The 21,550-nt window shown below is 40.9% G+C and overlaps 1 protein-coding gene across 1 annotated transcript in view; it reads right to left on the bottom strand.

Annotated features, from left to right (window-relative positions):
- Positions 1–8,437: 8,437 nt before the first annotated feature.
- NRIP1 (nuclear receptor interacting protein 1) overlaps positions 8,438–21,550 on the bottom strand; it is a 119,542-nt gene continuing 106,429 nt past the window's right edge. The window contains exon 2 of the mRNA XM_075335072.1: positions 8,438–21,282. Coding sequence (XP_075191187.1) covers positions 17,585–20,992 — 3,408 coding nt within the window. The 5' untranslated portion in view covers positions 20,993–21,282 and the 3' untranslated portion in view covers positions 8,438–17,584. The remainder of the gene's footprint in view (positions 21,283–21,550) is intronic.

The raw sequence follows: 21,550 nt of genomic DNA, 5'->3' as shown, positions 1-21,550 counted from the left end.
GTCAGGGCAGGGCATTGCAGGACCTTAGGTATCCATGGTTATGACCCCTGGCAACTAGCTAACTGTGAATTACATAAGAGTACTAAGGGGTAACGTAGTCATGGTCCTATGAGTGACCAAAATACATCAAAAACAAGTCAGAAGCAAACTTCTTGCAAGAATATAAAAAGTGTTTATTACATAATCTAATTACAAGAAGTGACATACAAAAAATATCAAAATATCAAATTACAATTAACACTACGGCCCCGGAAGAAGAGATCGAAACATGCACGTCGGGGCACATTTTTCTTGGGCACCACTAACCACTATGGGTAAGTGAATGATTGTAATGGTCTGGCTTATAGGCTTAGAAAATGAACACTGTGATAACTCTGAGTGGGAGCTTCCTTATTTAGTCCCTAACCCAGCCTGTGGCTGCACTTCAATATATGGTAAAAATAAAGTAATAGACGTGTATGGTTCTTTATTTTCCTATACCTTAGAAACCTAATTCTATTTATATTGGGTCTACTTACATAACTATTGAGTACATATTTACTAATGTAAACCTTTGCCATATGTGGTTTGTTGGCCCTATGTGATTTGTCATCAGTGACACCCTTTAAAAAAGCCTGATAATTGTAATTTGATATTTTTTGTATGTCACTTCTTGCAATTAGATTATGTAATAAACACTTTTTATATTTTTGCAAGAAATTTGCTTCTGACTTGCTTTTGATGTATTTTGGCCACTCATAGGACCATGACTACATTACCCTTTAGTCCTCTTGTTATGTAATTCTCAGTCTAGGATGTAGTCTAACAATTGTCTGATATGGTGTCACATTTTGCCCTAACTCATGCAATTCAACTAGCCAATTGTGACTATATGAGTAGTTGTAACCATGGATACCTAAGATCCTGCAATGCCCTATACATGTGGTAAGTGACATAGTGAGTCAAAGAACTATACTATATTTCTAAATGGAGGTATTTGGTAATATTATTATTATTATTATTATTATACCTACTTCATACTGAGATAGGAGCTTGGAGATGGGAATACCCCTTTGACACTAGAACTACTGGACTCTGACACCTATATAGGAATACATGGTGCAAAGTAGTCAAAATGACTACCTCAGTAGTTCTAGTGTTAATGTCAGTATCACAAGTGGTATAGAGCAGAGAGTTAATATCATTCCTGATAGTGTAGTGTGCAGAAGGGGATAATCAATTTTTGCAGTACAGTGGATTACCTGTCTTCATGGGCTCTGGTGTTATTCATGTTCGGCTTCCTGATAATTCCCTGCATCGATTAAACAGATCAGATGAGATTCATAAAGAGCACCGAGCAGATGGGATTGACCAACAGTAGAGATCTCTGATGGGTAGATCATAGTCAGATGAGACCTATTAAATTGCTGTTGCTAGTAAAAAAAAAAAAAAAAGATGGCCACTCATTGCTGGGTGACAACCATAAAGGTGGGCATCAGTGATGGCCAAAAGTGCTCGCCCTTCTCAATACTCGATCAAGCATCAGGGTACTTGGGCATTATCCGTACTCGATTGAGTATGCTGCTGCTCGGACGCCACGCTCAAGTCCCCACCCTGCATATTTTGAGGCGGTTTATCAGCAACTAAATGTGCAGTGATAGGCAGGCAATTACGGTAATGCCATAGTTATATTGGCTACTTGCATTACTCTGATTGGTCGGCTGCATAGAGTCATCAGGTCTACATAAGGTACACTCTACTCCAGAAACAGTTTAGAGAGAGCTGCTGGAATAGTGTATGTTTAGCATTAAAAGTATATAGGCAGGGATTATTTTCAATCAATACTTGCTTCTGTACCCCAATACCAAAAGTCCTTTTTAGGGCTACATGTTCTATTCTAGTCCTTATTAATACCACTCATAGCTACATTTAATGTAGGGAGAATTTCTGAAGCAGCGATAGTGTATAGGTTTATCATTAAAGGCATGTAGGTAGGGATTACTGTCTTACAGTCCTTGCTGCTGCAATGTAAAATCAAAACTTATTAGTCCTCCATCTATACTATTCTAATCTTTATTAGGTATGCAGTTAAGAACAGAAGTAATTTTTGCACATTTCAAGAGGGACATGAGGAGATCGTGTGCAATGATACTTAAATATTTGAACAGTCACAATCAGAAGACAATGGTGTGGAACATCAATGTCTCAAGAGGTGGATGATGAGGAGACACAGTTGCCAATAAGTTATTATAAGTCAGGAGGATCAGAGTGCAGAAGTGGAAGACGAGGTGGTGAACGATAAAGTCGCTGACCCAATCTGGGAAAGTGGCATGAAGAGCGAGGAAATCAGTGCAGAGGGAGTGTGATGTGCACACAAACAGGCAGGAAGAAGCAGTGGGGAGGACCAGGAGGAGTAGGTGTTATACTGTTCCCCATAATACACATATGCTTCAAGTTCATATTGCAAAGGTAAAGCCTGCTTTACACGTTGCAATTTCGCATACGATTTCGTATGCGATTTGCAATGCCCCCATCATATGTGTGGCACGATCAATTTGTTGAATGTGCCGCACATACGAGTAACCCCCCGTCACACGCACTTACCCGTCCATACAACCTCGATGTGGGCGGCGAACGTACACTTCCTGGAGTGGGAGGGACGTTCGGCGTCACATCGACGTCACATGCCAGCCGTCCAATAGAAGCAGAGGGGCGTAGCTGAGCGGGACGTAAACATCCCGCCCACCTCCTTCCTTCCGCATTGTGGGCCGGGAGCTGCAGGACGTAGGTAAGATCTGTTCATCGTTCCCGGGGTGTCACACACTACAATGTGTGCTACCCCGGGTACGATGAACAATCTGACGTGCAATTCTAGAGACAGGTACGATGTGTATGCGATGAACGTTTTACCGTTCAATCGCAATCGCACGTACCTGTCACACACTGCAATGTACCTTACGATGCCGGATGTGCGTCACTTACGACATGACCCCGCCGACACATTGTAAGATATATTGCAGCGTGTAAAGCAGGCTTTAGGTGTTTGACAGTCTGGCATTTTTTTTTAAAGAAAAGATAGTGAATAGGTTTTACTGTTCTAGAAGTCCCACTCTTAATAATGGAAAAAAAATGCTGAGACCTTCCTCTTCGTGTCTTCCAGGGAGTATTTGAGTCCCTTCTAAATTTTGGCAGCCCTTGCAATAACAGCAAAAGCTAGGAGATGTCAAATCTAATGCACAATTTAGATTTTTCTGAATGAATTGGAAAACTGCTGCATTCTTGAATACAGTAGCATGTCAACACTATCAGCTTTTTTTGCAGGGTTTTTTCCAACATTGAAGGCAATATGAAAGTGGAAAAAAGCAGCAAAAATGCTACATGTGAACATAGCCTAAGGGGAGCAAGCTTTTTTTTTTTGCCTTATACGAATATACAAGTCATTATACAGGAAAGAATGTTTCTTAACATTTTCTCCTGTAAAATCCATTTTATCTTTGGTTTTGTATGTTTTTTTTGTCAGTATCAATATTCTGATAACATTGTTCCCAACAGCAACCTGGAATGAGGAAACAAAAAAATAGAGACAAAACAGCGCTCCTGTGACAATGATCAATGACATACAATAAGGCCCTTATTGGACCGGACTCACCAGCAGATAGGGTTGTGCACCCCTGCACAACCCCAGTATTCAGCTTGCTGGCAACTGGCAGGTCACTCGGTCCAGATACTCAGGGAGACAACTCCTCTTCAACACACTCCTGGTTTACATGAGTATAAGGAAGGGAGAGGAGAAAAGAAGTGCTGCTGATTATTCAATTCAAGGTGTACTGGGTGCCCCACAAGGACTATACTCACCGGAAGGGGTTGTGCACTCCCGCACAACACTGGTGTTAGGCTCCAAGATCAGGTCCGTGGGGCTCTCCTACTGGCAGGTTAGGAGGACTGTTTGAATGTGACTGAGCACTAGGTAAGTCACAGCCGATCCTCTAGGCAGATAACTATTAGTCCTTCAGTGCTGACCGCTGCACCTACCACAACCTTGTCAGAGACAAGGATTGAACAGGTATAGCAAAAAAAATTAAAAAAATGCAGTATTAACGGACGCTGAAAGCAGAAAGGCTAGAAAAAATATTGAACTATCATTTCACACAACATGTTAGGTAGCAGCCTCAGAAATGTGTGAAATGATAGTTCAATATTTTTTCTAGCCTCTCTGCTTTAAGCGCCCATTAATACTGAATTTTCTATATTTTTTTGCAACAGCAACCTGGGAGTCAAAGATGCATCCAAGTGTCTTCTCCATGATGCTACCAATCCATTTCAGCGCCATTCTCATCTATTTAAGTGAGTTTGCTTCCGCCCCCCCCATCCATCCTGGTGGGGTGGTTCTGGAAAAATGCACAAGATTCCATTGACTTCCATTATGCTTGGTACTCGAGTCAAGCCAGTTATGAGCGTCTGACCTGCTTGATTCATATACGGAAGATTTGAGTGTTTTAGTGCTCGCTCATCACTAGAGTGCCAAACACATTATGGTCAAGTCTTGCTTCTTTGCCCTCCAATGACACTTTGGTTGAATCAGAGGTTGAATCATCATCCCCTTTGTGTGTCTTACTTTACTGTTAATCTACTAGCCTTCACGACTGGGTCAACTGTCTGATAGTTAGGGCCAATGGGTTTGTTGAATTTATTTTCTAATGATGTATTCTGCTATTGTTGTTTTTGGGTTGTTCCTGGCCTAGCCTTCTAACTGCCCATCTAGACCTCTAAAATTCCACCATATACATTTAAAATTTACCGGTTATGATCTGTACCAGATTGACTACGGAACCTTGAAGTGAAGTCTTCTTTTTTCCAGTTGTTGCTAACATACTGCTCTATAGAAAGTGACCTGTGGATTCTCTGCAGTGAAGTCAATATCTCAGTGAAAATCTTAAAGGATGAAAACCTGGGAATCCTTAAGACTTTATTCTCTGCTGTAGCCCACATAAAGTCCTTTATGAACCCAGTGGGTCCACCTTCAAGATCTTAGATCAGCCAAATTACCGAGTATGACATGTATGGCCAATGTTTGTTAATGTATAAGTGGTTTGGACATGTTAAATAATTCAACCTGCCCGCTACTTTCCACTCAATGAAGATAAGCCACCAATGGTTTACTCACCTCTTCTTATTGATAATACATGTGTGAAGCCCCTTCTCACCTTCAGGTCGCCTCAGGGTCTTCACGTGCTGGAAATCTTCCGGCAACAGGTACGTCGGGTTAACTTCAATAGGAATCGTGACGCCACTCTCGGTAATTACGGTCAGGGGGTGACCGCCACTGCAGTTCAGGGAGCGTTTGGGGCTGATGGTAAATGCAGTCTGGTGTTGTGGCCTTGCGAGAGTGAGGCTGGCCCCAGGGGCTTGGGTGTAGGTGTGTAGTACCACAAGTTGCAGAAGAACTCACACACAGGCAGCAATGTCTTTCAGGGTTTTTACTCACATTCAAATGGTAGAGAGAGGCAACCCGGGCGATGCTATGATGAACAAGGTGGAACCAGGTATCCTTCAGGCTGATCCAGGGGTGACTGTCAACTTGCCTTCCTAGCCCTTCTTGTTTGGGGTGACCCCTGACTTGTAGTACTGCGGGAATCACCCAGGGAAGTCGCAACTGCCGTTCTCCCCTTTCTGGCCCGTTTGCTGGCAGAGTGGACCAAGTAGAGATGGCTTCTTGCCTTGTCTCACTTATGGGCCCCCTCGTTGCTGCTGATGCTGCAGACTCTGTATTGTTTGTTGAGGCACATTCAGCACCCTCACCAGCAGGTTTAGCAGACTGAATACTTGGTTTGTTGCTCTAGGGACCTGTTTCCCCGTGCGGGCCTGGTCTACCAGAAGTCCCCTTACTCAGTCAACTCGCTTCTCCCTGAGGTGCCTTTCAGTCTGACAGTGTGGTAACCGAACTCCCACGCCGACAGCCACTACACGTGCAGGGTCTGGCTAGTAACTCTGCACACGTCCTCCTTCTGCGACTGCACACTGCGCTTCCTCACTTCAGACTAGTTCACTACTGCCTCCCCACTGTGCCTGCCACTGCAACCTAGCAACCAGCTTCCCCACCCCATCACTAGCTGAGATGTGGAAGCCACGCCCCCTCCTGGGTCTGCCCAGCGGTCCCCCCCCTCTATGGTGTGTGTGAGACCTGGTCACTATGTGTCTGTGTGTCCACACCCTAATCAGCCATCAGGATTACCTGTTTGTACTAACCCAGCCTGAGTGCAGTACTCAGTGGTGCCTGACCAGGTCAGGGGCGCCACACACGTACACTTGAATGATCCGAGCATACATATGTAACAGGCTCTTAGGGATAGTCGTTGACCAAACAGTATGGTCAGCTGGGTTTATCTATAGAGGTAATTTTTTTTTTAAAATACATTTAATGGGGTTTCATTAAGTATGGACCATATCAAATTGGAGAAAAACAAAGCTTACAAGAGCCAAACCGTGCAACATTTTTAATGAAACCCAATTGCAAAAATTATTTTTAACCCCAAATACCTGCACTTAAAGCACCACGGCAGCGTTTTTATTTTTCATTTTTTTTTACCAATTCTACTGTAAAGGGTGCTTTACATGCTGCGACATCGCTAGCGATTGCTAGCAATGTCGAGCGCAATAGCACCCAACCCCGGCGCCCGTGTGACATTTGGTGCTCGCTGCCGTAGCGAACATTATCCCTACGACAGCGTCACACGCACATACCTTGACAGCAACGTCGCTGTGACCGCTGAACAATCCCTCCTTCAAAGGGGAGGGGCGTTCGGCATCATAGCGACGTCACTGCGGCGTCACTAAGCAACCGGCCAATAGAAGCGGAGGGGCAGAGATGAGTGGCCGGAACATGCCGCCCACCTCCTTCCTTCCTCATTGCCGGTGGACGCAGGTAAGGAGATGTTCGCTGTTCCTGTGGTGTCACACACAGCGATGTGTGATGCCGCAGGAATGACGAACAACATCGTACCTGTGGCAGCAGCGATATTAAGGAAATGAACGACGTGTCAACGATCCCAGTTTTTGAACGCTTTTGCGATCGTTGATCGTCACTCCTTGGTGTCACACGCTGCGATGTCGCTACCGGCCCCGGATGTGCGTCACTAACGACGTGACCCCGACGATATATCGGTAGCAATGTCGCAGCGTGTAAAACACCCCTTAAGATCCCCTCACTAAGTCTTATACTTACCCGCCGCCATCTTCACCTTGAATCGCTGTGGCTCACATTGGTCTCTAAAAGTTCAAAAATCCGTTTATGTAAAGAATAACTGTGATGCCAGGAAGTATAAAAGGAGGAACAGCTGCACAGTAGTACAGTGCTTCTCCAAAAATAAGCCTTAGTCCGAAATATAAGCCCAAGCAGGAATTTTCAGCCTAAGGCTTAAATATATGCCCTATACCAAAACTAAGCCCTAGTTGCGGTTTAATAATGAAGTGTTCATGCATCTAAAAAAAGTTAAAGAATACTGCAGGACACTTCATTATAGAAAGCAGACACCCCCAAACGAGAGAAGACTCACCAGACAGGGATGCTGTGGAACGTGAGAACCTGCAATCTAACACATCGATGCGGTGGAAAGCGCGCGCACACACACACACACACACACACACACACACACACACACACACACACCTGGTGATACCATACTGCTCAAATGACCTGGGACACTGTGTAACATGAGGACCTGCAATGAAACGCTTTGAGGACCTGCGGTGGAATGAGCGTGCGCACACACACACACACACCTAGTAATACCGTACTGCTACAGTGACCTGGACTGCGGTGGAAAGTGAGAACCTGCAGTGGAACGCATTGAGGACCTGCGGTGGAATGCATCAATGCGTTCCACAGCAAGTCCTTGATATGAACCACTGCAGGTCCTCACTTTCATAGCATCCCAGGTTCCCATCTATCAGAAGTGCAGTATCACCGGATGTATATGTGTGTGTGTGTTTGTCTTTGATGGGTGTGTGTGATTGCCGGCTGAAGGCAGTGAAGGACCGCTGTGGAAAACACAAGAGCGCACGCTGAGAGCCTGGGAGCGACGCCAATGTCCGGGGTCTGGGAAGAATGGTTCTCCTAGAAGGGGGTCTGCCTTTTTTGGGGAGTAAACTTCCTTCCAACCTGTGTTTTCCCCGAAAATAAGCCCTAGCACATTTTTCAGGGCAAAATAATAAAAAAATAAGACAGTGTCTTATATTCGGGTAAACATGATACAAATATAGGGCTTAGGAGCAGCAGGACCGAAAACTAGCACAATGACGGGGAACTTGGAATAAGTTGGACTTCTACAAAATCAGAAGCCAATCACAGCAAACTAAGAAGCATGTTCTTTTATAGATTAGCTACCGAGGTGAAATTATGGCATTGTAGATTATTCCCTGAGAGATAAAAAACAAAAACAAACAAAAAACATAAAACAAATTTAATTTTAATATTTATTCAAATCCTTATCAGGAAATGAACACTAAGATAAAAAATAAAATAATAAAAGAATCACACGGCATTATATACAAGGCTTGTGACACAACCGGAAAACTAGAGATTTTCCATTAAAATAACACAATTAAACAATTTTCTGTAAACCTCAGAATCCAGAACTGAATGGCAAAAAAAAGAAGGGTCCCTATTGCAATACCAAATTACTTCAATTTTTATTTTATGTTTTTTTAAATAAAATGAAAATATATCAGTCACAATACAATTGTGGGCTCCCCGCTGGAATCCAGTATACCATATTATTAAATGGGATCCTCCACTTACTAAACTACAGCAGGGGGACTATGAAAAAACCCACAACACTGTTATTTCTGATTAATCTCCGACCTGACTCAAGTCGTAACGCACAGGACGTCTTCCCATGCATCGCACATGCAAAATGTAATCACTTTTTTTTTTTTTTTAAATAGAATTACATTTCTGTACATTTTTCCCTAAGGTACAATGATATGCAAACATGCAAAACAAGAAGGCTGAGAACGCATCTGCTTCTATGTACACATATATTCACAGACTGTATATAGAACCCCAAATCGGGTTTCATTAAAACAATACAAAAAAGGTATACAATATTTACAACCAATTTCTTAAAAAAAAAAAAATATGCCATCATACCAAGGCATAACATTATTACATTATTTACAGTCCAATTTACATGGGAACAAAATCTTTTTTTTATCGTTTTGTAATAGAAAATACAATATATTTGAAAATGTTATCTCCAAATGAGCTTTTTATCTTTTTTTCTTTTCTTTTTTTTATTTAAATATTGTTTTGCAACAAAAAATTTTTACAATTTCTAATAAATTGAACAATTTTTGAATTTAAAATACTTTTTGTTTCAAATTTTCTTTTGGAGAAAATAAACTTAAAAGAAAACAATAAAAAAAGCGAACAATTCTAATTATTGATAGAACATTTTAGGTCACTACAGGATTACATAACGAGCACAGATTGTTTCAAGAACGCGGATTAATGACCTGAACAGCCATCATATGTGAATGGCCACGTTCTAACATCATGTCCTTTTGAGGTCCAATATTCTGTGCTGATCGAATTCTTAAGGTATCTTTAACGCAGGTATCAGATTTCTTCATGATCATTAAAAATGTTAGTGACGGAAATCACTTCTCTGCAAATTGTTGTTATATTGAGTATGATGCATTAAAGAGGTTGACCACTACTTTTACATTGATTGACTATCCTTACGATAGGTCATCAATGTCCGATCGGCCAGGGTCAGACACCCTGCATCCCTGCTGATCAGCTGTTTTCAGCACCGGTGGTGGCAGCCGCAAATGTTCATTTCTGGAGCTGCCCAGTCTTATCTGATAGCGGCTGCGGCTGGGTACTGCATAGCTGCCTCCGATTCAACAATGCAGTTGTGCAGTACTCGGCCATGGCCACTATCAGTTGACAGGGCAGCTCCGGAACTGAGCATTTCCAGCAGCCTGCTGCCACCACTGACACGGAGAACGGCTGATTTTCCGGGGGTGCCAGGTGTCAGACTCCAGCAGATCAGACATTGATGACCTATCCTAAGGATAGGCTATCATTGTAAAAGTAGTGGTCAACCTCTTTAATGCATACTACTCAATATAAAAACAATTTGCAGAGAAGTGATTTCCTAACCAAATGCTTTTTCACGCCAGTCCTTAGGGCCCACCAACAGATCATGTTTTCAAGATTTTCACAGTATTGCACAGGGAATAATACCATCACCTGTGCAATACTAAGGAAATTAGAAATTCTGATGTGTTGGTGGGCCATGAGAACTGGAGTTGAGGAACACTGGCTAACCTAAGGCAAAGTCATCAATGTGAAACTTGTGGCCAACCTCTTAAAGGTCAGCTTCCCCTGGAAAATTAATGTAATATGTCTACGTAGAAAAATCGTAAAAATTTAGAACCTTCAGTGGATGAGGACTTCAATTTTCAATATTTTTGTACCGTACTAGCCAATAGATAGAAAGATACATATTTTTCCTGTCTATATAAATTTGAGGCTTAGAAAAACAAAGCTCGACCACTCTGATTATAAAAAAAATGGTATCACTATACAAGTTTGGATTCATATTTTTTTAAGATTCAGGGATCACATTTCTTTATACAGATTCTGTGCTGATCGAATTCTTAAGGTATCTTTAACGCAGATATCAGATTTCTTCATGATCATTAAAAATTTTAGGGATGGAAATCACTTCTCTGCAAATTGTTTTTATATCGAGTAGTATGCATTAAAGAGGTTGATCACTACTTTTACATTGATGGACTATCCTTAGGATAGGTCATCAATGTCCGATCGGCCGGGGTCAGATACCCCGCATCCCTGCTCTCGATTCGTACTAAAAAGAATTGGCCAACAATTCAGATGTAAATATTCCAAAATTACAAATGTATACTTTGTGTGACTGTGCACGCACCAAAATGGCCTCATATGCATGACTATATTAGGAGTCAGCGCAACCCCTGATATCGTCAATGGTACATAGGATCCAAATAACCGCTCAGTGACCGAACCAAATATTACAAATCTGATGTGTCACTTTATGGTGGCAACAACTGCAATCCAGATATTAACTATTTTGTGTGATGTGACTAACATTTCCCCCATGTCTGCTTTATATCAGCACCATCTGTAAAAATTTTCTTTTGTGAGGATCTTAGAAGCTTTAAAATTGTAGCAGTAATTTTTCATTTTTTTAAGGAAATTTACAAAACATTTTATTAAAGGACCTTTTCAATTTGGAAGTGACTTTGCGGCCTATTTATTGGAAACCCCCCAAAAGTAACAGCATTTTGAAAACAGCGCACCTCAACATATTCAAAACTGCTGTCGGGTAGTTTATTAACCCTTCAGCTGCTTTTCAGGAATTAATAAAAAGTGGCATGCCCGGAATGAAAAATGTCATTTTTACCACCTAAACTTCTGAACAGGTCACTATAGCTGGAAGATTGTAAAGCGGAGCTTAAATGAGCATATACGTTGGAAGAGTGCTATCCGATTTTTTATCGGGTAGCCCTCAGACCAATGTTACACTATGGAGCAGTACTGATCAGCTCATTTTTTTCTGATGCAGCATGAGAAAAACTTTGCAACATATTGCTATTGGCAGCATATAGCAGATGGCGTGCACCCATTCCAACAGCTGTGGGTGCAGGAATTCATCAGACTGCACTTGAATAAATTGGAGTGCAGTCCAATTTCCGTGCACTCAGAATGGAGAAATGTTGTAAACCATATTCTTCTGCAGTGGGCTATGATTCTATCATGTGAGAGAATCAGATCGCACTAAGTGGACACTCTGATCAGAACTCGATCAGTGTCATTAGTATAAGTTTGGTGTTCAGACCGAACACAGACTATTCCCAAAGAACAGAGCTTGGATGCTTCACATATGCAAACCAATGGTGTGAGCATCACTTTGCTTGGGTACAATCAGTGCTCGGCCCAGTATAAGTTGCTCGTAGTGTTTGAACGGCTCTCAATGGTTGTAGCAACAGCATGATCTGATGTAGTGTGTCACCAAACAAAAATTGAAAAACCCCGCCTCCCCTCCCCCGGAAGTGTTGTTTATGACTGGGTGCATGTGAGCAGAGACCCGAATTGCCCAATTAGTCACTTCCATTGGGGTTCAGGTCAAGTCCAGATCCCAAACCAACTTTTATCAAAAGTCCGGCTGCACCCACCAATCCAAACTTCAATGGGTACGCTCATCTCTACTCAGGATGCTAATGTGGTTAAATAGGGACCGCCCATACTCTGTTAGCCATCTAGCTGCCGTAGTCACTACTGACAGCAACATCTAAGGGGGTTCAACGCCCATGGTCGGAGTCAACAACAATCGTGACCGATGTAGCAGGTCCAGGTATCAGCTATATTGTACACAGTGTATTGTGTTGCATTTTCACCCATTGGGGGATGCTATTCCCTTATAAATCAGGTCAGTTCTAAGTCGTTTTGGTGGTCACTAAGCGGTTACAAAAGACATGGTGTATTAGGGAATTATTGCTTCTAGGTGAAGATATCTCCATAACACAGTGCCTGATGGAGATACCCAATTGTGACACCTAAAGCCTGCTTTACAACTTACAATTAAGCATACGATATCGTATGAGATGTGACACGCCTCCATTGTATGTGCGACACGTTCAATTTGTTGACCGTGTCGCACAAACGATTATTTGCCGTCACACGTACTTACCCTTCCATACGACCTCGATGTGGGCGGCGAACATCCACTTCCTGGAGTGGGAGGGACGTTCAGCGTCACAGCGACGTCACACGGCAGCCGGCCACTAGAAGTGGAGGGGCGGAGATGAGCGGGACGTAAACATCCCGCCCACTTCCTTCCTTCCGCATTGCCGGCGTGACGCAGGTAAGATGTGTTCATCGTTCCCGGGGTGTCATACACTGCGATGTGTGCTGCCTTGGGAACATTTAACAACCCGACGTGCAATTTTTAGCAAATGAACGACGTGTATGCGATGAACGGTTTTACGTTCAATCGCAATCGCACATAGCTGTCACACGCTACTACGTCACTAACGATGTCGGATGTGCGTCACTTACGTGACCCCGCCGACACATCGTTAGGTATATTATAGCGTGTAAAGCCCGCTTTAGGTGCCTATTTTTTTTTGATACACTGATGTTTGGAACTTTAACATTACATCACACCGACAACTTTTTGCATTAGACCTTAAATAAAATTTTCTTTAAAACATAATAGTTTATTTTTCTTTCTCCAAAATTTTCAACTGAACACAAAAGTCAATTTGTTTCATACAGTCCCCAAAATTTTAATTTTTGAAAAAAATAAAATAAAAAATAAAAAAAGAAGATACATTAGAGAACAATTTATCCATTTAATATTTTTTGTAAAATAATAAAAAAAAAAAAGATACATTATAGAACAGCAAAATAACATTTTTTCTTAATGTCTTACCCCACATATCGTTTCTATATACATACATAGCATATACAATATCTATTTACATATTTTAGGCACACAACAAGTGAGGGCATGTCACGTAGATACTCATGTAGTAAAATGGTATTTTCACTATTTAACATGTAAACTTTGTTAGCTGCCTCTTAAAGAAGTAAATAAAAAAAAAAAAGTGTATAAAATAAAGCATTGATCAGTTGAATATTCACATGGGCTGTAGCTAAAGCGCTAGATGTATCATAAATCAGTAATTGTGGAAAATGTGGGGCATTAGATGCAAAATTTTGGGCAGACTGAAAATATATTTTATGGGATATTATCTTTAAATAATTTTGGGAAAAATCAAATAATAAAACTTTAGCTTCAGGTAATTTTAATAACGGCTAGGTCAGCATTCAACTTTAAAAGTACCCATTGTTATACCTAATTTGTAATTAATAATTTAACAGAACACATGAAAATAAGCAACTTTTTAATATATCTTATCTGAAAAATCTGCTTCTTTCTCATCCTGGATTGATTCTTTCACTCTTATTCATAGGTAAAATGTGTTCAGTAACAACTGATTTTTCCATTACTGAGATAGATGACAGTTAGTGCTTTTAAGATTCTATGGAGGAGGGAGGAGCTAGAGGCCGACACAGACATTCTGTTCAATTTCTTCTGAATAGACAGTCAGGCTATGTGCACATGTGGCATTTTTTTATGCATTTTTCCTTACTTAATCAAAGACAGCAAGCATCCCAGCAAAGTCTATGAGAATCGTGACTTGCTGTGCACACGCTGCTTCTTCATTTTATTGGAGATTTTGTTGCTGAAAAAAGAAGCAGCATATCAATTGTTTCTGCGTTTTTTTCTGCGCTTCTATAATCCCCTGCAGAGCTTTATCACTACAGGGGATTATAGCGCAGCAGTTCGCCTCACACACCGTGCATACAGCATGGTGTGTGAGGCTCTCTGTAGCTCAGTAACCCGGGGTCATCATGGTGACAACCCAGGGTTACTGTGGCAGCGATAGAGTCACTGTGATTGCATTACAGGGACCCTATTGCCAGGGAGAGATGAGCATTTTTTTCTCCCTGCCTTCTGAATGCTACGATCGCACTGATCATAGCATTCAGTGGGTTAAACTGCTGAGAGCGGCACGGGGACCGCTCCGGGCTGCGAGAGCCAGATCCCAGCTGTAACATCAGCTGGAGACCCAGTGGCGATCGCGGGGTTACAGAGCCTGAACCCCCGCGATAGTCAGGACAAAAAAAAAAGCGCTACAAAAGTACATTTTTTGCTGCTTTTTTCCTGCCAAAACATGTTTTTTTTATGGCAGAAAAAAAACCATAAAAAAGCAACATGGGCACATAGCCTTACATATCTCCACAGAACCTTATGAGCACCAACTGTTATTTCCTATCTTAGTAACAGGACAATCTGAGTTTACTGAAGACAGATTTTACCTATGAATTGGGAATTTTGAGATTGATCGATCAGTCCAAAAGGAGAAAAAAAAAAAGCAGATCTCTCTAATAAGATATATTACTTTTTTTTATATGTATTATTGATTTCTGAAATAATTACATTTACTCTTTAATACCTAAAATCAGGTTTAGGTTAGTCAATTTAAACAGAAAACATGTGTAGATGTAAAAGAAAACATACCAAATATTAAAACAAGTAAATAGCAGGGTGTAGGTCTAAGAGAAGGATCGTCCAATATATATTCTTCTATACAGTATTTTTATGCAATTGACAATATAGTTTGTTAGAAAGTATATATTTTTTTTCGGTTCCAATTACATAGCCATGAGAGGTGTAGCAGAATGGATTGTAATCCCCATTTTAATTCTGTCTAGCCAATATTTGTTTTAAAAGGGTCAGAATGGCTTAAAAAAAATAAATAAAAATGAATAGAATAAAAGTGACCTAACCGACCCCGCTACTGCCATCTCTACTTCATGGTCAATCTCTACGTACAGGAAAATTACTCCTCAGCCAATCACTGGCCGGGGTGGGACACTGCTGTGGACTGTGATTTGCTAAGCAGTCACTTCCTGTTGTCCAGGAAGTAAACACAAGGAAGTGAGGACCAGAAGGGAACTGGAGTGTACTCATTTGCATCAAAAGTGCTATAATTACTATGATATTATAGGATATTCTGTTACTTAATGTAAAATGGCCAAAGAATAAAAATTGATACCTATAACTCACCTTTAAAGGGGTCAACCCGTGCTGCTCACATCTTCATCGAGGTTGAGTGGTGCCTATGACATTATGACTTTTCAATGAACAGGACATGTTCTCAACACTTCCTGATCATACAAGTGTCTCAGCAGGTGAATGTGGTCACAATGTCATTGGCATCACTCACCTATGATGTGCAAGTGAGCCAACCTGGATAATCCCTTTAAAATAATACTTCACTTTAGCCTCCAGAACCTCTGCTGATCCATAGGAGGTACCATGGCTCATTTATTACTTTTCCATACACAGACTCCTTATAGGTCACTATGTCTGGTACTAAAGCCTGGCTCCATTTAAAGAGATTGTCCACTACTTTGCCATTGATGCCTTTCCTTAGGATAGGTCATCAATGTCTGATTGGCCGGGGTACGACACCTGGCACCCCCGCCGATCAGCTGTTTTTGGTGCCGGCGGTGGAAGCAGTAGCTGGAAATGCTCAGTTATGGAGCTGCCCGTCTTCTGATGTCGGCCATGGTCGGATACTGCATGTCCGACTCCAATTGATTTAAATGGGAGGCGGATTTGCAGTACCTGGTCGCAATTAGATGACAGAGCAGCTCAGTAACTGAGCATTTCTGGCTCGCGCTGCCGCTACCAAGAGTTACTGGTCAACGGGAATTTGGGGTTTCACACCGCGGCCAATCAAACATGGATAGCCTACCATAGATCAACAATGTAAAACTAGTGGTCAAACTAAGTGACACTGGAAAAGCTGCAGTACCAGGATTGGCCACATCGTTAATCGTCAATGCTTTGATCATTGAATGTTTCTAACATGTTGGCTAACACAGTACCAAAACCTTTCCACTTGTAACTTGATCATTGAAGGGATGGTAAATGTGTGTTTCACAATCCTACTAAAAGTAAACTTGTTCAATCTCTTTAATGTAAAAGTGTTCTTCTTAGATTAAAAAAAAATAAAAAAATATTCAAATATGGGGGATTTTAAAAAAAACAAAACAAAAAAATGCAACAAATTATTGATCGAGAATATAACAAATACCATTATTTATGGACAAAACAAAATGTCAAAATGGATAGTCACACATATGAGGTGCGGTCACAATGTCCTCCTTGTAGAAATGGAAAGTCATGTGTAAATTCAAACGGTGATGTTGTTACCTTGGGAAAAAGACTTTAAGCATTCCATTTACCACCGGGTTACACCGCTGTGACCTTGTGGTAACCGGCCAGGTTCACTGTGCTTGCTGCATTGATTTTACATTAAAGAGAATCTGCCGGGAGCATAAAAATATCCAAAGGAAAACCATAATATCCAGAATAAAAAACATTCCTGTTTTTGTCGCTACCTGGTCACTTATGTGCTTAAAAATACCGAGAAAGCTTAAATGCCACTTTTGAGATATTTCCAGTGTTAAAATACCCAAAGAATTTAATTTAAAAAAAATTAAATTGCATTAAAAAAAAAAAAAGTCATTAAATTGAGGATATTTTTGTAAATAATTTGTGGATTTTTGGAGGGCATGAGTTATGTAGCGCTAGAGGTGTAATGTAATCTATTACCCGTAATAAAAGTTTTTCATTTTTTTCGAAAAAGTCACTAATTGCCCTTTCTTTTCCCCTTAAAGTTCAAACTCCCATTTTACCAGAATATATGTGAAACTGCTGACATTATCCTTAACGAGTATTCGAAGCCGATACACCTAGCTGCTAAATTAGGAGCAAAATAAGATATTAAAAGGTATAAAAAAAAAAGAAGTTTTAATAACAATACGTGTACATTTACTAGAACCACAAGCAAGATCAACCTAAGTTCATAAAATAACATGTCCATAAGATCATGCCATTTATTACGTCATGCATGATACAATGAAAAAAATTATTTTTTTTTAAACAATGTTACATTTTTTTTTTTTATTATTACTTTATTCAGGCTCCTTTTTTATTGTTAGCATATCGAGAAGCCCATATTTACTGCTATTGGAATTATACAAAGAGTTATTTACAACGTTGGGCGGTTTGTTGAACGCAATCCTGTTTGCGCCTCTACTATGGGCAGATTCTCTTTTAAACGTCATCTCTGCCGCTTGTCCCAACAGTGACTCAGTCCAGCTGGTTCGATCTCGTAAGTCCTGACTAGCAGCCGTATGCGCCCCCTTTTGTAGCATGTAGTACAATATTGGATTGGTTTTTGTCAGTCTAGGAGAATCTTTCCCAAAGTCATTTTTTTCCATGTCTGCGATTACCCATTTAATGGGACCTTTATCGCTGGGGGGAGGGCACATATTCATATGTCCGGAATCAGTTCGCGGAGGGTTATTTCTTAAAATATCTGGGGAAGAATGAGGAGAGTTCTTTAAAGGAGATGGATATTGAAATGACATTTGACCTAAATTATTTTGGTGAGAATGCTTTCCCATAAACATATTTAGAGAAGGAAGCATAAATTCGGAGTTTCCTGTCAAGTTACTTCTGTTTCCTCTTAGAAGTTCATCAACTGGCATATTGTTCCTATGCTGAGAGTCCCTGACACAATTTTCGGAAAGCAACAGCTGCTTCAGCACATTAAAACCTTTACTCTCTCTTGACCAACTCAAGTTTTTATTTCCGTTGAATGAATTGTGACCCGGAAGGTTCTTGTTATCATAATCAGTCTTTGCAAGATTGAACGTGTCCTCGTGAAGAAAAGGAACCTCACATGGAGATGGTGAAGTGCAGAACTGCAAATTAGCAGCCTCTGGCGAATTAATTTTTGCCATTTTTACTTGGCTTTCTACAGAGTCATTGTGGTGCATTTTCCTTTTTTTAGGCACAATACAAGATATTTTTGAATCTATCTGCTTGGATTCAGGATGTTTATTATTGACCTCCAGATCACCGGTATCATATCCGTCATGGTTCTGACGTAGCAAACGACTTAAAAGGCCATTTTTTGAAAGTGAAAAGTCCTGTGGCGAAGAGTGTGGAGATCGGACATCCTCTGGAGCCGGTCTTGCCATTTTGTGCAACGAGGCGGCTAAGGGGCTTGGAGCACTTGCCTCTTGATCAGCAGCCCTGTTATCCTCCGGTTCTTTTTTAACTCTGAAACCCACAATTTGTTCACTAGGAGGCCTTTCAGTCCTGTCTATGTTAACTTCTTCCTTTATGATTGCTTTCTGAACTTTTTCATTTTTGCACTTGTTGTTAGGTGTGGCTAGCAGCAGTTGAAGCACAGTGCGTCGTTCTAGAAGGTTTTCAATCTCAGAGCCAGGGAACGTGGAATCCACTGGAGTTGACGGACTACTAAATCCTCTACCTTCTTCGTAGGTCCGTAGTTGATTTGTAACAAGCGGACTGTTCAGTCTTTCAATTAACCCTAAAGATTTTGGATTTGCCAGACCCATTGGTTTTGATTGCCCCTGTTCATTTGGAGCAGGAGATGGCATGCCACATTGAGCTAAATTCTGTAACAACTTGCTGGCACTGAAAGATGAATTTTGTGCTGTATTTTCATTGGCTAGTGGGACAGTTGGTTGAAGTCCTTTGTTTCTGGTAAGCTCTATCAAATGAGTAGATGCAGGGTTCATGACCCTTTCTGGTTGGATGTTGTTTACGAATGAGTTGAACGGAGGTTTGACTGGAAATGGCTGGTGAGTTAGGTTCATCGGAGAATCCGCTTTTGAAGAAGAGTGCAAAGAAAGTGCATTTAATGGAGAGGTATTGTGTATTCTTGGGCTTTCTGAGAGAGGAGCAGGTGCTGAGAAATTGAACTTTGACAAATCTGTAGCTTTCTGTTGGGTCTGGAGATCTTCAATTGCTGATGGGACATCTTCAGTTTTATGTCCAAGCAAAAGTTGTAAAAGTGTTACTTTCTGATATGGTTTTAGTGTAGAGTCGATGGATAGGTCTTTATTTTCTTTGCTGATTTCCATTTCATTGACTTTTGGATCCCAGTTGTGAAGCAACGATTCAGTTAAATTTTCAATAGAGGCTGCAGAGTGTAACATCTTCGGCTGGTCTGGTCTAGTCTTAAAAGACAAATCTATAGGGACGCAGTTGGAGTGGGTGCTTTCATCATCACTGCTTTCTTCTTCGGTAAAGCTAGGATTATTATCGGAACAATCATCTGTAGTTGTAGGTGTAGCACTTCCTTCAAACGCAGAATATTTTCCATTTTGTGAAAGTTTTTTTCCAACACTTGCCCCATTTTGGCTTTTCAGAAGGTGCAAAAGTAAACTGTTGTTGGGCGATGGCTTTCCATGGGTCCTTTCCAACTGATTCTTATACCCAACTGTTTTCAGAGGAGAATTTGGAACACAAAGCGTGTTTGGAAAAGGAGAAATATTGCCTGCATTAGTTAAACCATTGGTTACTGTCCTTGCTTGAGTATTGAGATTAGCTGGCACATTTGATGACAAGTGAATTTGGCCAAGATCTTTCTCCGAACTCTCCTTCAATCTCGCCATTGCTGCCAGCCTTTCACTTGCTAACTGACTTGCGCTCTGTGCTTTAAGGGCATGTTCCCTAGAGTACTGCTGCAAGTGTGCTTCACTGGAAAGCAGGAGAGCAAGCTGACTACAGGCCACACTTGGTTTAGGCGAAGCGGTGGGACTTGACCTTTTCTCCACCATGTTAGCAACAGCTTGAAGTCTTGCAGCACAAGAAATTGGCTCACCAACCACTTTAGTGCTACTTTGTGCTGAAAGAGAAGGTTCAACAAACTTTTCCTGAACTGAACTTTTAGCCACACCGGTCAGGTTACCGTCCACTGTGTTATCTTTTGATCTGCTTTTGTTTAAGAGAGTCTTTAGGTGATTTGAAGCCAAGCCATAGCACTGGTTATCCTTTTCATCCAGGTTTCCCTGCTGGCTAAGTGAAAATCCTTGGTCTTTAAGACTTTGTTTAATCTGTTGAGACAGTGCAACACTTTGCAGCCTGGAGCTAAATGACTGCAGCAAAGAAGCCAGTAACGTGCTATCTTGTTTCCCTTTTGGAACATTTTCAACCATTCCAGCTAAGAGAGATTCATTTTTGCCATTTCCATTGATCGAATCAGATAAACGCCTTCTCTTTGCAGCATGCCAGTCCTCTGAAGACTGCAGAAGTCTAGCCTTCTTGAGATGCAACATGCCAGATGACTGACTACTACTGTTGTGCACTGGGGCATTATTCTTACAGTTCGTAAAGACATTCCCAGAAATGTTGAAGTTGTCATCGGCTTTTACACGGCTTGAGAGTTTGTCAACCGCTGTTATAGAACCGCCTGCTGCCTGATGCATTAGTAATCCTTCTAGATACGTTAAAACAATGGGATCCTGTTGCATTTCAGAGCTAAGCTCTTCTCCATGAGTCATGTTCAACAAACGTATGCGTAGAAGCTCTGTCTTTACCTACTTTAGAGAACACTGAAGACTCGGGCTAAATTTCATAGAGGTTTATGTTCTTTTAAATCATTTTACAGAATATTTTTCCAAGCAGATGTCCCCTGAAGAATCTTTGCCAAGTATATGAATGTTCCATCAAATTAGTGTTGAGGCAACATGTTGAAATGGTGTGTATCAATCTGTCAGAACTCCGTTCACATAAGACAATCTTCTCAGTTTATCCATGGAAACCGTGCTGTAATTCTTCTATTCGCAATCACCTTAAAAGAGAAAAGAAAATACAAGTAAGTATTAAAATATCAAAGATAGTCTTATTGCATGAAGAACTTTTAATTCCTTCTAAAGAATAAAAATAATCTCTACTCTCTCTTTATTCTTTACTGTCAGAATAAAGACATTAGTGACATAATAAATCTAAAAAGTAAACTCCTTTATGGAAAGTTAAACATCTAGCATTTACATTCAGAAAGTCATATGCCTTACATTTTTGATTGTTACCTTCCAATTAAAACATTCATGGCCTATCTT

Source organism: Anomaloglossus baeobatrachus, chromosome 2 (assembly GCF_048569485.1).
Source record: "Anomaloglossus baeobatrachus isolate aAnoBae1 chromosome 2, aAnoBae1.hap1, whole genome shotgun sequence".
In the NCBI taxonomy this organism is placed as follows: domain Eukaryota; kingdom Metazoa; phylum Chordata; class Amphibia; order Anura; family Aromobatidae; genus Anomaloglossus; species Anomaloglossus baeobatrachus.
This window is presented reverse-complemented; position numbering and strand designations above follow the sequence as displayed.